This window comes from Heterocephalus glaber, unplaced genomic scaffold (genome assembly GCF_053883595.1).
Source record: "Heterocephalus glaber isolate CG9 unplaced genomic scaffold, H.glaber_assembly_v1.0 deba00000937, whole genome shotgun sequence".
Taxonomy (NCBI): Eukaryota; Metazoa; Chordata; class Mammalia; order Rodentia; family Bathyergidae; genus Heterocephalus; species Heterocephalus glaber.
Genome location: NW_028258173.1, coordinates 12,723,663 through 12,739,601, shown reverse-complemented (window position 1 = coordinate 12,739,601; position 15,939 = coordinate 12,723,663). Strand labels below are relative to the sequence as shown.

The window sequence follows — 15,939 nt, the reverse complement described above, 5'->3', positions numbered from 1 at the left end:
ATGCTGGGCTCCCAAGACCGAAAGGACATTTACCCTAAGGGGCTTAGGAAAAGGAGATCCGGTAGCAACTGAGATTGAACCAACTTAATAAGTAAGGGTACTCAGAGTCCTATTTGATTTGATTTTCAAAAAAAGAAATCAGTGTTACATGCTTGAGAAGGCAGATCAAAATCCATCAGTGTGTATTTACCTCATTTAGCTGTGTAGGCCAAGTTTTACTGCCGTAACAATCTAATCCTGAAATCTCAGCTGTTTAACACAATGAAGGCTTTTTTCTTAATGATGGTACTTGTCTAAGGAAGGTCAGTAGGGATTCTGCTCTACAGAGTAACAGAGCACAGAATAACAGAGTAACAGAGTACAGAGTTTGTGGGACACCTCAAGATCCTGACATGTGGTTTTCATAGTCACCAGGGCAAGCAAGAGAGGAACTGGAAGGTTCAGTACTGGCTCTTAAATGCGTTGGCAGGAAGTGGTGTAGGTCACTGCAACAGACATTGCATTGACTGGAGTTGGTCACATGATCCACCCAATTGCAGGGGGCTGGTGGACACAAGAGCACATGTGGGTACTGTTGAGCAGTAATGTCTCTGCCATAGTGTCTTGACTCTTGTTGCATATAGGATGTCTTTTTATTTAATATTATTAATAATTTGCATTACTCATGTACTTTTGGGGTTCTTCCCATGTATTGTCTTATTCTAGTCCTCTCAAGCCTTAGAAATTAAGGTCCACAAAGTAGAAGTAACAAAACAATAAATGAAAAAGGAGGACTTCAAGCCAGGTTGTTTTTTTTTGGTACCGGGGATCGAACTCTGGTCCTTGCACCTGTGCAGCAGGCGGCGAAACCACTGAGCTAAATCCCTGGCCCTTTAAGCCAGGTTTTTGACATGAGCCTTTTCTGTGTTTACACAGTGGCTGCAGAGGACGTGATGCTTTGTCATGAATTTAATTTGAAATTTGATAGCATCTCCTTAGAGAGTATGATGGGGTGGTTATGGGGAGACACTAAACTTGCTTCTCTGTTGTTGAGAAAACAATGACTGTACCAAGCTTTTAGGAGGTCTTGCCAAATGGCTGGTTCCCCAGCTCATACTTCTTCCCTTCTGGCTAAAATACAGTTGCTTCCTCTTCTCAGAGCTGGTTTCATGCTATGTTGCAATGGATTCCTTGTTTTTACTCTGGACTAACTGGGTACTGACCCCATCCTGACCCTTGGAACCATAGCCTTGGGCTCAGCTGTTGAGTAATACCTATCCAGAGGGTGAGCGGGGCTTCTGAGCCACAGAGGGCTGAATGAGAGGGACCTGAAGGAGAAAGGGCACACCACGGATCATCCCAGGGCCCGGAATCACACACACTTCCATCCCCATGAGCAAAAATCAGATTCCAGAGGAAGCAATAACCCAAAATCATTCCATAGGTCCAAATAAGGAAAACAGCTAACTTTTACATAGCACTTATCTTGTGCCAGGCACCATTTTAAGCACTGTGCAATTTTAACTCATTTAATCCTCACAAAAACTCTTCATAGGGTCAGCATTGTTATTACCCCTATTTGAAAGCTATGGGAACCAGATATTAGTGCCAGTGATTTATCCAGTGTGACCCTTTGAGGAAGTGTCAGCACTGTGACAAAAACCAAGTATAAGCTCAGGACGTGGGGGAGAGGTTTCACCGATAATGATTTCCCCCTGGTTATTAGAAACCAAACATTTTTGGTATAAAATTAAAAATATATTTATGATGTATATGGATTGATGAGCTGTACTATTTTTAAGTCTTGTGATGCTGATGGTCAAGTTGGCCTCCAGAAAGGCCCTCGCTGCCTCTCTTCCCATAGCAGGTGCTAGAATGAATTTTGCCTCGCTAACTTCTGGGCCTGGATTGGAAGAGGGGACTTCCTCAGAGCACTTCCCATTAAGCTTGCTGAGCACAAGCTTCATCTTGTATTTGTTTCCAGGTCCTAGCCAAAGATGGGCGATAAAGTTAAACTCAGGGTTAAATTTCAGCTCAGGGGTTGAAAAGACTTGACTTTGAAATCCAGCTTCTTGGGTAACCTAGACTACCTGAGCCACATCTCTTGTGGTAACGACAGTACCTACTAATCTATGAGAGTGCTGTGAGGAATAAATGAGACAGTATGTGAACGCCGCATGGAACACAAAGCGCTGACGAGTGTCAGTGGCCATCCACGTCCTTAACTTGCCAGAGGCGTGGTCTGAAGTGAAAGGTCTCCAGGGAGCACAGGGCGGCTTGCTTAACAGACGCCTTATAACGAGAAAAGGAAGGAGGTATCCCAAGAATCTGCAGCACGTATGGGCGCAGTTGTGTGTGGAGGTGTTTCACAAACAGGTGGACAAAGCACAGACATCCTAGTCTGCATTTTCTTGCCAATGTATTTGGCGTGAAAGTGATGAGGGATTTGGTGTGAAATCAGGAGAGATCTGTGGCTAAGAAAAGTGAGGGCAGAACTGGCTCCTCCCCAGCAACGGAAGCAGTTCAGACATCGCTTCTCCATCAGCTTGGGCATCGAACATGAGTGGAGAGGGCTGGATGCTGATGGGTATCAAGTCACAATATGGAACAGAGAGAATACTCAGTTCTTCACCTACTGGTGAGTCAGCGTCAATGAACCAAGCGCCCTACCCAGTGCCATGTGTACAGCTCTGACCCCACTGTCCCGGCCACGCATTTGGGGTGGGTATTCAATCCCACTCCACAGAGCAGGAAGCTGAGGTGTGAAGATGCCAGCCTTAGGTCTCAGAGCACCCATGAGACAAAGCCAAGACTTAAACCCAGAGTTGCCTGCCTACACACAAGGCTTCTTAAACCCTCTTTTTAATCTATTACCAAAGATGTATTGAGTTCCAACTATGTACAAGCTGCATTTTCAATACCGAGGTTACCATGATGATGAAGAATGGACATGCCCTCCTATGGGTGTCCTGTGGCTGCTGTGATAAATCACCACAATTGTGGTGACCTAAAATAATAGGTGTGTTCTCTCACAGCTCTGGAGTCCAAGAGTCTGAAAACAAGGCCTTAGCAGGATGTGGCCTTCTGAGGGCTCTAGGAAAGGATCCATTCTTTGATTTCTCCAGCTTCTGGTGGCTGTTCCTTATCTTACAGCAACCTCATGAGTAGCTGCCTTCTTGGGGACATAGTCTCCTCTTCTGACTCTGTCTGATCTTCCCCTGTCTTTCTCTTATTAGGACACTTAGCATAATATTTGGAGACCACATGGATAATTAAAGATGATCACTCCATCTCAAGATAATTAACTGTATCAATTCAGCTATTTTTGACTTAATTACATCTACTAAGACCATTTCCCCACTAAGATAACAGTCACCGCACCTGGGAATTAGGACATAGATATATCTTTTATTTGAAGGCACCATTCAACCTCATGTAATTTTTAAAAAGCTTAAGCTCTAGTGAGGTTACTGCTAAGGAAATCACTAAACAAGAGGGCACCAAGTATATTGGAAACCCTGATGAAAATAAAACAGGGCTTGGAGAAAGAAGGCCCGAGGGCAGCCTTTTGGTTGGCCAGGCAGGAAGTTTTCCCTTTGAAAGGAAGACTCAGAGGGCCGGAAAGAGCCCCTGATCATGTTCAGTGGTACCCATCTGTTCTGGTTCATCTGCTTGTTATTTTATACCTGCATGGGTAGCTAATAATTCTGGATGAGTTGGACACAGCATCCCCTGCCCGGAAAGCGGGGAGGAAACATCTCTCATGCATGCAGATAAAATGGCTTTGATAGCACAAACTTCAAGTACCCTTAAGGGCTGCAGATCAAGTGCTACAAATCCAAGCTCCTTGTTTTTGGCTGGCTTCTCCCACCTTTTAATGGGTGGATAGCTAATGACACAACAGAATGTTACCACATTAGGCTACCTATGATGTTCATTTTGCAATGAGTTTAACCTGGAGGGGCCACTGATATTAATTAGGCATTCAACCATTGTTTTATTGATGGGTTTCATTCTGTTATAATCTATTTGGGTATTTTTCTAGCCTCCAGTTTTGCAGCCCAATTCCATGGCATACTGATTGACTGACTGATTGCACTTAGCTTGTCACAGAAGGTCCAAAGTACAGTCTGAGGAGATTCTAGGCTGGCTCTTGGACCTTTAGCGTCTCACTGGACAGAAATCATTGGCTTTGAGTCCACTTGCCTATCCTATTTGACTCCAAGACCTACGTAAAAAGCCTTTTGTTCCTACTCAAGTCTCTTTCTCTGCACTGAGTGACACCCCTGAAAAACTGCAGTCCAGGTGCTGCTGAGAGGTTTACCCTAAATGCACCATCACTCAATACCGCTCAGGAGCTCTGCTAACAGAATAAGGCTCATGGGAGACAGACAGAGGGTGTGCCTGCCACTTACTGTCCTGGAACCTCAGGGCTTTAAATCCTTTTCTGAGGTGAGATAATCCAGCAAGCAGGATTCCTGAGCACCAGGGCTGGGTTTTGAAGGCCCTGTGTAGACTCCAGGCACAGTGCCACCTGCTTATGCTGAGGGAGGCACTAAGAGCCACCCTGGGAAATTCCCATAAGGATGTGGTGGAGGATGCCAGTATTCATATCAGTGTTCACTGGGGGCAGGGAGGGCTTTGTGGAAGACATTCCTCTGCTGAGTCACCACCAGGAACTATTGCATGCTTTCTGGTCCTTTGTTTGGTTTCTACTTTAGAGACAGGGCTGGTGGCTCCCCAAGCAGAGCTAACTCTGTTGTGAGCCAAGTTAACACAACCATTGTTCCAGGAGACTCCTCGTTCTTGATCCCATTGGGTCTTGTGTATCATTTTTCCTTTGAACCACTTTTTTCCCCAACTATTTAACATTTATTTGATATCACAACATATCATTATTCTTTTGATAGACCTAAGAGGTTAACAGATAATCTTTGTTTCTCTCTTATCTAAAAGAATAAAACATTTTAGAAAAGATGCCTACAGAGCCTTTGCAATTATGATGGAGTCTGACCGTCATAGGCTGAATGACGGTGCCCCAAGTGACATAATCCCCAGAATCTGTGAATGGGTTGGGAAAAGCCACTTTGCAGATGCAACTAAGTTAAGGATCTGGAGATGAGCTGTTAGATAATCCAGGCGTGTCCTAAATCCAATGACAGGTGTCCTTATACAGAAGGAGACAAAGAGCGGACAAGAGAAGACAAAGACTGATAGGGACAGAAGAAAAGAAAGTGATGTGACCGTGGAGGCAGATTGGGGTGATGTAGTCACAGGTGAAAGAATGCAAGCAGCTACTGGGAGTTGGAAAAGGCCAAGATTAGATTCTCCCTCAAGCCTCTGGAGGGCGTGCTGCCTGGTCACACCTTGGTGGCTCTTCTTCAGAGCCAGGAAGTAATAGATCTCTGTTGTTTTAAGCCACTATCGATGACTTAATGGCAATATGTTATAGTAGCCTAGGAGACAACTATGATGACTAAATTCCCTTTTCAGAACTTGCTCAGAAAATGTGAAGAGATCCCGTAGCTAAAGACCTAACTGCCAATTTTCTACAAGTGTGACATCTCAGGCATCCAGCTGAGGCTGTGCAGCTCATAAAGTATTCCCTGCCAAGGGGTCCGGGCTAGTGAGGTGGAAAAGCTCACAGTACAAAATCCACCTTTCACGATATATGTTCTGGTCTCAGTTTCTCACCAACACATTATAATAAAATAATGATTATAATTGTAAAGAACACAGAGCAAAATTTTTCCTGGATCTTGCTTTGGTGTCCTGAGTCTCACCGAGGGTGTTTTGTCCATTGAAATGGGGACTTCTCTGAGAGGTTCAGCCTCTGCAGGGCCCCCTCTGTGAAGGCAGCACCTGGGATTCCCACTGAATGTTCTCTCCAGAGCTCTACGTAGAGTCTGCTGAGGACAACTGAAGCACGGTCAGCCTGGGGCAGAGAAGGTAGTTGCTTTATGATAAAATATGAATTGGCTGGATGCATTTCCAGGAGACTTTCAGGTTCACTTCTTACTGGTTATACAGACCAATCCTTTCAGTGGTGAAGTAATTATAGTTTAAAAGAACTTCTGGAAGTAGAAATCGTTCTGCATGTTCATAATGTTAATATTAACAATTATTAAAGACTGATAACTATCCTTATTCAAAAAACTTGAATCCAAAATCTGAAACTTCATGTGCCAGAACATACTCAAAATGCAGGTGCACTAAAAATATTGCATTAAATCACATTCAGGCTATGTGTATAAGGTGCATATGAAATACAAAAAAAAAATTTCATGTTCAGATTTGAGTCTCATCCCCAAGATATCTCATTACATATACACAAATATTCCAAAATCCAAAAGAAATCTGTAATCCAAAGCATTTCCAGTCCTGAGCTTTTCAAGTAAGGGATATTAAACCTGTATCACAAATGCCGTGTAGATAAATGGACAGATAATGAGATTCAGAAAAACATTTTTTAAAATCTAAGCTCTAAGTGAGCTTGAAAAGGAGAAACAAATCTTCACAATTGTTTCTAAATATTGCGTTGGTTAATATGCAAGGAAAATGTTGTTGTATATTTGACCCATTCGACCACAGCATCTGTTAGCTTTGGAAAGGATTGGTGTTATTTTAGGAGAAATGCAAAGAGCCCATTTTCAGCTTTTGACCTAAAATAATGGGCTTCAGAAGAAGAAGGAGCTTAAAGTCTATCCATATACAAATAGATTAAACAGACAATAAACGGAGACTTTGCTCTAAGGAAGGGATTGAGGCTGTCTCATCTGGGAGGCAGGGAGGCTGAGGAAGCTTAGAAAGTGGTGCCAAGAGGCCTCAGATTTCTGGGCTGTTGGGGTGTGAACTTCAGGAAGGAAGGAAAACAGGCAGATGAATTACAGAGAGGGAGAGTAGATAGAGTCCAGAAGCTGCTTCTGGTTCTGAGAGGTCAGTCCTCTGTCCTTACTGAAGCTTGGCTACCCAAGTCCTTGCATTTCTTATTCCCGCTTAAGCTAGTTTGAATTGGGCTTCTGCCTTATGAAACTAAAGTATCCTGCTGAATGTAGTGAATACTTTGCAAGTAAAATGAACACTTTCCTACGAAAGTGAACATATGCATAGAATGCAAATTTTTCATAACTTAAGGGAAATAACGATCTCACCTGAACTCACCCAGATTCAGTGACCCCAGTTTAGAAAACAAAACCTGCAGTAAAATTTTGTTTAATAAGAGGCTGGATTTAACTATGGAATTGGGGTTGGTCAATCTGACTTTCTGTAGTATCTTTGAGTGCTCAGGGGAGCACAGAATGAAGAAATAAGCAGCTACAGGTTATGCGTAATTCTTAACTTAGGGTAATAAAGAGCATGGGCTGAGCTGTGAGAACAGATAGATGCACTTTCCCTACAGGATCTGTGACTTTTTAACTAGTGAGGGAAAAGGAATTAGAGATATAAAAATCCCATTTTGATTGATGGAACAGAAGCCGGAGGCATATGTGAGTTGGCCAGGAGAGATGATCTGGCCCTTCATGAAGATTTTATCCTGGTCAGCATTATCAAAAGTATTTACCTCTTACCTACAGAGCCTGACCTGGTGTCAGTGACTGAAGGCACATTTGCTATCTGAGAGCTGCTCTTGGCTGCCTAGGGCTAAGCAGTTCTGCTTTTCTTTACAGGGGACATCTTTTCTAGCCCATCAGCTTCTCCCAAGATTTTAAAACCTCATCCCTTGGGCTGGGGATGTAGTTCAGTGGCTGAATGTTTGCTGAGCATATCTACGGTTCTGGAATTGATCCCCAGCAGCACAGAAAAATTAAGATGTCGATAAATAAATCTCCTCTCTTTCCAGGCCACTATGTCTTCTATGGTCCAGCTTCTCAGTCACGTGCCCATCTAGCCCTGTTTTCTTCTCCATATGTGTTCTCCACATTTTGCTGAATTTTATTACAGGCACTTGGGTTCTTAGGACCTTAGTTCTTTACCGTGCTCTGCTTCCTGGGGCTTCCCAAATTTATTAACTGGATTATTACTAGTGATAATAAGCCCTTTTCTGGGACTTCGCTTTGTTTCTTGCTCAAGTCAAATTTTCCTGGCTGCTCCCAGAGCTTGGCCTCCAAAGCCAGGCTCCAAGGATGGAAAGTCCTGGATGCTGGCATCTCCAAAGAGCTCAGGCTCAGTTCTGTCCTGACTTCACATTTCAATCATAGGACATTCCGCCAAGTGACAGGGGAGAAAAAGAGCTAAGTCTTTTTACCATACTGTGGTTTTCATTAAGCACATATGTGAGCGTCTGTCTATAATGACAGGTAGTAACTTGTGTTCAGGAATTTTTGCTCTGTGAAAGCCGCAGCTGCTTAGCATGGTAGCCCCACTCCGCTTTTAGCCATATAAAAGCCTCCTTCAGCAGAATCCACAGGCTTTCATCTGCCTCCAGCTTAATGAATAATCACAAGAAAAATATAGGTCAGCACCTGCCAAGAGGTAGGGCAGAGGTTGCTTCGGCTAAGTTAAGGCCTCTCTGTTTCCCATTTTTTTTTAATGCAAGATGTCCTGGCTGCTGTTCCTCAGAAAGCACAGGAAACTGGAGAATTCTCTCGTCTTGATAAATGACATATTGTCAACTTTCCCTCACCAATTGATTTTATTTAGGCTACTGAAATAAGAAGGGCACCCCAGATCCAAATTTCAGATGGTCTCAGCTAGGTGGTTTTGGTCTAGACTTTATAGGGAGAAGTAGACATGTTGGAGGTGGGTGATTTTACAATTGGGATTGTTTTCCTTCAAGCCCTTTTTCATAGGCGATAATATGGCACTGACTAACACCCCCCAAGTCCTGGTGTTGTCTGTTTCCAATTATGTGTCCTGTAAATGTTTACTCTGGCTCTACCCTATGGTAAACCATGAAGCAGACGTATCAGGGTAACCATGTGCAAACAAGCTGGGAGCTTTTCATGCCAAGAGCACTAAGCGGTCCTTCGTGCTCCAAGCTCTAGGAAGTTCTACCTGGTCATAGGAGACAATCATACAAAACGACACAGATACAACAAGGATGTTGTAGTGAAGGAGGGACCAGAGGGAGTGGGGAGTGTCAGAAAAGACTGCAGAAAAGGAAAGAATAGGATCTCTGGAAATCAGAGGACACAAGGTGCTGGTTGAGAACATGGATTCCGGAGCCAGGCCCTCTGCGTCTAAAGCCTGCCAGAAGCGTGCTAGCTGCTGACTTTGGGCACACTGTATACTATAACCTTCTTATCGTGTTTCCTCTATACAGAGGAGTAAACAACAGTGCTGTGTTCACTTTCTACTGCTGTTGCCACAAACCCCTTTATTAGATCCCAGTTTGGGAGATCCGAAGCCCAGCGTGATGTGTGCTCCTGCACAGGTCTCCGAAGACAGTGATTAAGGTGTTGGTCAGGCTCAGCTCATCTAGAAGAGCTAGGGGAAAATCTGCTTCTGAGTTCATTCTTTTTGGCAGCAGAATTCATTTCCTCCTGGTTGTAGGACTGAAGTCTTTTCTTGCAGGCTGTCAGTAGGGCCCAATCTTAGCCCCTACAGGCCATTCATGTCCTTTGCCACATGGTCCCCTCCCTTTTTAAGTCAGCAGTGGCATGTCAAATCTTTATTGTACTTTGAACCTTTGCCTTCCTCTTCTTCCTTCCATCAGCTCAAGAAAACACCCTGCTTTAAGGGAATGTGGGAGTCAGTCAGGCTCCACAGATACTTTGGCTATTCCAAGGGCAACTGGTCTGGGACTTTAATTACATCTGTAAAAGTCCTTTGCAGCAGCACCCATATTAGCACTGGATTGAATGACTAGGACAGGTAGGTAGACACCAGGGCTAGAAATCTTTGGAGGCTATCTTGGAACTCTGCTTACCACAGGCACCTACTTCCTCAAAGGTTGCAAGCCCTAGATTACCAACTATACAAAAAGCACCTGGCACAAGGTACATTAACAAGCAGGTTTCAGGTAGGGGAATTTGCAAGTGAAATATTAGCCATATGGATCCCACAGTCGATGAGAATTTGGATGGGTTAAAAGGAGGTTGATAGAGGCTGGGAACAAGGCCCCAACCTCTTCCTCCAGGTTGAAGGGCTTTGTTTGAATCGGTTTAAAAATGGGTTCCTCTCTGGGTGAGGAACAATGCTATGCTCCCTGGTTTATGTCTTGCTGGGGTCATGGCAGTGAGGACCAAGCTTTGGAATGAAGGAGAGGAAACTTGAAAATGGATAGGCTTCTGATTATCAGCCTGCTCAGAAACCATCTGCTTGGGGCTTTTGATTTTGAGATGGGTGGGGAGGTTTCCCCTAGCAATGAGTCTAGGGATTCAGAAACCAGTAAAATAATAGCTTTTCCAAAACCAGCCATGCCAGGCTCTAATTGGGAGAAATGGGAATGGATCTCCACTCCCTTTGCTAACCACATACACGCTGTGGCAGAGGAACGTTTCCAAATTGCAGGAGGCCACTTCTTTTCTCAGCTTGGCATCATTGGTGGAAGAATCAGAAAAGAGGCCAAGGGCCTAGGAACCTGGACTCCTATCCACTCTGTAGTTGAACTGGCCACAAGAAATCCACTTTCCAAATGGCCTGGAGCAGTCATAAGACAAGCCAGAGAGAGAAATACAAAGGTAGGGTGAAGAGGGAAAGAGGGAGTGAAATAGATCATTCTGTTCATTCCATGGATGCCATGGGGAAGGCACTTATCTTTCCCAAACCCCCAGACCAGACAATTCTTATTTCCAGCTAAATTCTTTCTTCATCTTTCCTGGCTTTTTCTTCCCCCTCTCCTCTATCTGTCTTGGTTTCTGGATCTTCTCAAAGCTTCCCCCAGGAAAACTTCAGCCAATTTACTCCCCTTGAACAGCTGTCATTTTTGAAAAGTTGCCCAGTCTTTTTGCTGTGATTTTCAGAGAGGAGAGGAGAGAGAGAGATTGATTGATTCAGGGCCGGGCTTCTTCTTTCAGGGATGGCCAGGAAGGAGGAGAAAGGACGGCAGAGGCTTCTGATGGGAGGACACACACATACACACACACACACACACACACACACACACACACGCACACACGCATGCACTCACACATGCTTACTTGTGAGAAATACAGAATCTGTCACTGCAGGACAGCATCACCTTCCTAACAACTGAAGGAAGAAAGGCAGAGAGCAGAGAATTTCAATTTGCAGTGTAGCTGTTGGAATTTGTACACGAGGGAGCCATGACCCTATTTGACTTTGTCTGTCAAGGCCAGAGGGTTACAGAGGAACTGACCACAGACATGTGGGCAAAATTCCAGGCCATGCTAGCCAGTTTTAATATGTCTAAGGACAGATGTTGTCTGGTGCTGGGCGGCTGGTAGGCCAGGGAAGAAATCTGAAGCTCAGCCTCTAAGCATGCTGGGATACAATGAGAATGGTTACCTGTGCTCCAGTAAGCCTGGCTGCCATCATTGCTCATTAAGGATCAGGACTAGGAGCATCACAGTTGGGACTCATTAGTTTATGGCCTGGAGTAGGGACGATGACATCTCCTGGGTGCCTGTGAGCCTGGCTCTTCGAAATTCCAGACAGGTTGTCATCATGGCTGATGGAGCCTGGCCTTGTTGGCTTGCTCGCTGTGATCAGCAGCTGATGGTCTGACAGAAACACTTTCCCTGATTACATTTTCAACTTGAATGGTGCCACACTTGGTAACCTTGTGAGGGGAAAGGCAGGGAGCAAGGGGAGCACTTGCTGAAAACTTCAGTGTCACAGAGCACAAGCACGGATAAACCACCAACAGGTGGCATGGCTTCTGTATTTCAATTTAACTAAATATTGACATCCAATTGACAAATATTGATCAAGAGCCAAATCATTCACAACAGTACAAGCTCCATCATCTACTGTGTGAAATCAAAAAGGAATGTGGGAGGGGAAGTAAGCCATTACTATCTCTTATTGGTAATGAGTTTGAGAGGTAGAAAGATACTTTCTGACTTCCTACCGATATCGTACTTCTTACTGTGGAGGTTTTAAAAAAAGAAAGAAAGAAATCACTCAGACTAATGATCTCTTCTGGGAAAGTGGTAAAGAACGCTGATTTGGTTTATTACCTGCATCTTTTCTGGTGTGGCAGTTTGCTGATACTCTTATTTTGGACAGCGGTTAATGTTAGGTAATTATTGGCATAGAAGCATCCACATATGTTTATAAGTCATTTTGTTTTAAATACTGGCAGGGTTGTGGCTATAAAGAGGCCGTCTGCATAAGAGAAAGACAATTAGCCAGATCATTCATTGTTTCTTTCTTTGTTGTCCATTCTAATTATTCATCTGCAGGGGAGATCCAGAGTCTTCTTTGGCCCTGCATGCTGTATCAGGCTTCATCAGCACTTTCTTATGGTCCAGTGTCTAAGTGGGGGAACACATTTTCTTAAGGGCCTGAGCCTCTTACAGTAGAATTTTGGGTGTGCTTCACAATCACACTAGGTTCCATTTTTAACACGGACACAGTCACAACACATCTGCTTGTATAACCACCCTGTTGACACAATACAGTTGGAGTGGAGGGAGGGTGTCCTTTGCCTCTGAAGTCCAGTTCCAACTTAATAAGTAAGTTGACCCTCCTCTGTGGGCCACAAACCTTGCTTGGGAGACTGCCGCACTCAACCACCAGCACGAAACTGCTCTTTGGGTTCTGAATACAGCAAGGTGCATGCCACCAGCCCCCATGAATCCTTTATTAAATGACCAATGTCATTTCTGGTCAGTAAAAATTTAAAAACACATATGGTGTAAAACTCAAGCTTAAAATTGGTTGTAGAGCTTGGTGAGAAAGATCTCCAGCCCCAAAGTAATACGGGGAAGTTAAAGGCCACAGAAATGTGGCTTAATGAATGCTCATCCACATTTACAAAGCTGCTCATAGTCCCTTATTCTCAAATCTGCAATAGAGGTTTATACAATTTTCCTGAGGGCAAAACTGCCAAGTTCACTGATCTCGATTCCCATGTTATTGATGAAATAAAGGTAATTCTGAAAATGATAGTGTCTGAGAAGCAATCTCAAATTGCCTTTTTATTGCATGCAATTAGCAGTGCAATTGAGAACTACTTTCTTTCTAATATAAAATCATCAGCCACAGGAGTGTTGCAATTGAAATTTTCCACAGTGATTTCAGCTAGTAACTGTCAACTTCTTCCTCTTTTTATTTTCTAACCATTTTTCCTGCCCCCCCCCCCCCCCCCCCCGTTTTAGCACTACAGGATAATGAAACAACAGTTAAATTGGGCTAGCTCTGAGTTTCAACCAAGATTTACGGTCTCCTCATCTCCCGGAGGGACTATAAAACCACCGATGACATCTCATTTTGAAATCGCTTGTATTAAGAGTTGGGTGTGGTGCAAAAGAGAACTCTGGCAGTGACATTTAGGGAAGTTCTGCACTTCAAAATAGAGCCCTTAACTCATATGAAGGATTTCTACCATAGCTGGGAGGTCTCCGCTAGGAAAATGATACCTTCTCCACCTCTCTTAATTTTATTCTACACCTTTTTGATATTTTTCCCCTCTAGATTTTGCTTTGGGTTTTAAACATTGCAGGCAGATTCTTCTTTGTGGCAGCATTAACCCTCAGATCCAACTCAGCCAAAATCATCACGGTAATAAAAGATAATAAACTGCCTTCAATTTAGAACACTCAAGGAGAAAGGGACAAGCCACAGGAATAGGAAGAGTGGGGTGGCTTTTCAGGGAACTGACCGTTTATTATTGCTTCGGACTTCTGTGGGCTCTGACACTGGGCAGAGAATGAGGAAAGGGAAAAGTTGGGCCTTGGGGACTTTCTGAAAGGCCCCCAGGTCGACTCAAAAAGCACAGCTAAGGGCTGATTCCCAGAGGCTCTGGAGTTGCTCTGTTTGGAAACCTCTTCCTGGAAAACCAAAGTCCAGCACCTCTCCACATCAGGCCAAAGAGAAAGGGGGTGGGAAGGCGCTGGGGAAGGAGAGTGGAGCTCAAAACAGCGAGTAACTGGGAGCTCAGGGGAGTGGCTGAGAGCCTTTCCTGCTGCGCTGCGCTGTTACACAAGAAACTTTCATGCACTGAGCTCTTACTCCGAGGATAAACTCTGAGGTCTGCAAAGCCTGGTGGGGCCGGGCGGGGAGGACCGCACTCTGAGCCCAGTGCTAGCGCCCCAGGGCTGGGCAAAGCCACCGCAGCCCGGGGGTAGTGTGGCGGGGAGAGCGAGCAGCGCGCGAGGTCTCCGAGCTGGGTCCTCACCTGTTCCAGCGGGCCACCTTCCTCCGGTAATACCGCAGCGCCTCCTGGCTGGCCAGAAGCAAGTCTTCCGGCCCGAGGAGAGGAGGCTCCTCCGGGACGTTGTACAGCGGGTGGGCGAAGAGGGCCTGCAGCTTGGAGCGCGAGCCGCCGCGGCCGCCGCCGTCCTGCTCATCCCGGAACCCGGCCCGGGAAAAGTTGTGCGCTCCCCCGCTGGGGTTCAAGGGGGCTGCGGCCGAGCGCAGGGCCGGGGAGGAGGCGCGGTCCGAGCACCGGCAGGCGGGCGGGCGCTCCCGGGGCCGCAGCTGCCGCTGCACTTGGGGCCAAAGGTGGAAGTAGAGGTCGGCGGAGAAGAGCGAGCCCAGCAGCAGCAGGGTCAGCAGGCGGTCCCGGCGCAGGCCGGGCATGGCCCAGCCGGGGCGAGCGACGGCGGGGCGCGCGGGCCGAGGGGTCCCCCGGGTGGTCGCGCAGTCTCCGGGGACCCGAGGGGGCGCCCGGGGGGCAGGCAGAAGCGGTGCCTGGAGTCCCGCGGTCCGGCTGGGACGGATGGGGGCGGAGTGCTCGGCGCACGGGATGGCACCCCTCCTTTCAGGGGTGCAGCCCCTGAACTTGGGGACCTGGTGCGGAGAGCGCCGCTTTTCCTCGCTGAGTGCAGACCCGGGGATGAGGTTTCCCAGGCGCCCACTTCTGGCGCCTTGCGCCTCTGCCCGGCTGCGGCAGGTGAAGGGGCCCGGGGCTCTCGCGGTCTGCCCGGCGGGCGGACGGGTGGCGGGGCGGGAGGCGACGCGGGGAGGAGCGCGGAGAGCGGTCCTCCGCAGGCAGTGCAGAGCCCGGGGCTGCTCTCCCGAGGATGCTGTCGCTCCGCCGCGGCTCCCTCTGCGGGCGGCGGGGACGCCCGTGTCCCACGCAGGCACGGCCGGCGGGAGTAGGGGTTTGGCGAGGCTGGGGAGCCTCGGGGCGAGCTCGTCTGCGCTCGCGTTCTCCCAGAGGCAGAGGTAACGCGGGGCCTCCTCCCGCCTGGCCCGGCGACCACACCTCCGCCCACTCTCAGCTGGCACCTGCCTCCTGGCCTGCAGCTCGCCAGCCAACTCCCGATCCCGCTGCCGGCTCAGCCCTTCCACCTTCCACCCAATCCCCTTCTCGCGCCCATCCCCTTGCGCCCCAGGCCTCCCACGTTCCCTGCTCAGGGCCCAGGCCTCACGTTTTTTTTTTTTTTTGGAGGGGGCCAAACGATGGGGAGGGAGCGCTGAAACCTTTGATTCCATTTTTATTTTTTAGACAAATGACATCACGGTCCATTAAAAGCCTTTCTCCTGTAAGCTTTGCCAGATGTGTGCGTGTGCGTGCGTGTGTGCGTGTGTGCGTGTGTGTGTGTGTGTGTGTGTTGGGGGGGATCTTTTCTCTTTTTGTATCCTCCCCCAGGATACAGATTAGATTCGTGACAACTACACACCATATAGCTGGCGCGTAGTAGACGCTCAGGAAACACGCACTTGGCGTATTAAAAGGCTTGACCTTTAAAAAAAAGGCACCAGTTTTACCTAGAATTTTGATTTCCTGTTTGCAGGGAGTTTGACTCCACCTCTGCCTGTATTTTTAAAAGAGGAAATTGTTCTTGCATTGAAGGAGGGAGGGGCCCCAGATGAACTCCCTCCGAACTTCTGAGTCTAGCTTGGTGTGAAAGCAGTCCACCCAATAAATCCGGGGAGGACACGTTT

At 46.7% G+C, this 15,939-nt stretch overlaps 1 protein-coding gene across 1 annotated transcript in view; it reads right to left on the bottom strand.

Annotated features, from left to right (window-relative positions):
• The window catches only part of Fam20a (FAM20A golgi associated secretory pathway pseudokinase), a 56,392-nt gene extending 41,023 nt beyond the window's left edge, over positions 1–15,369 (bottom strand). Inside the window, exon 1 of the mRNA XM_004870287.4 lies at positions 14,225–15,369. Coding sequence (XP_004870344.1) covers positions 14,225–14,628 — 404 coding nt within the window. The 5' untranslated portion in view covers positions 14,629–15,369. The remainder of the gene's footprint in view (positions 1–14,224) is intronic.
• Positions 15,370–15,939: the final 570 nt, after the last annotated feature.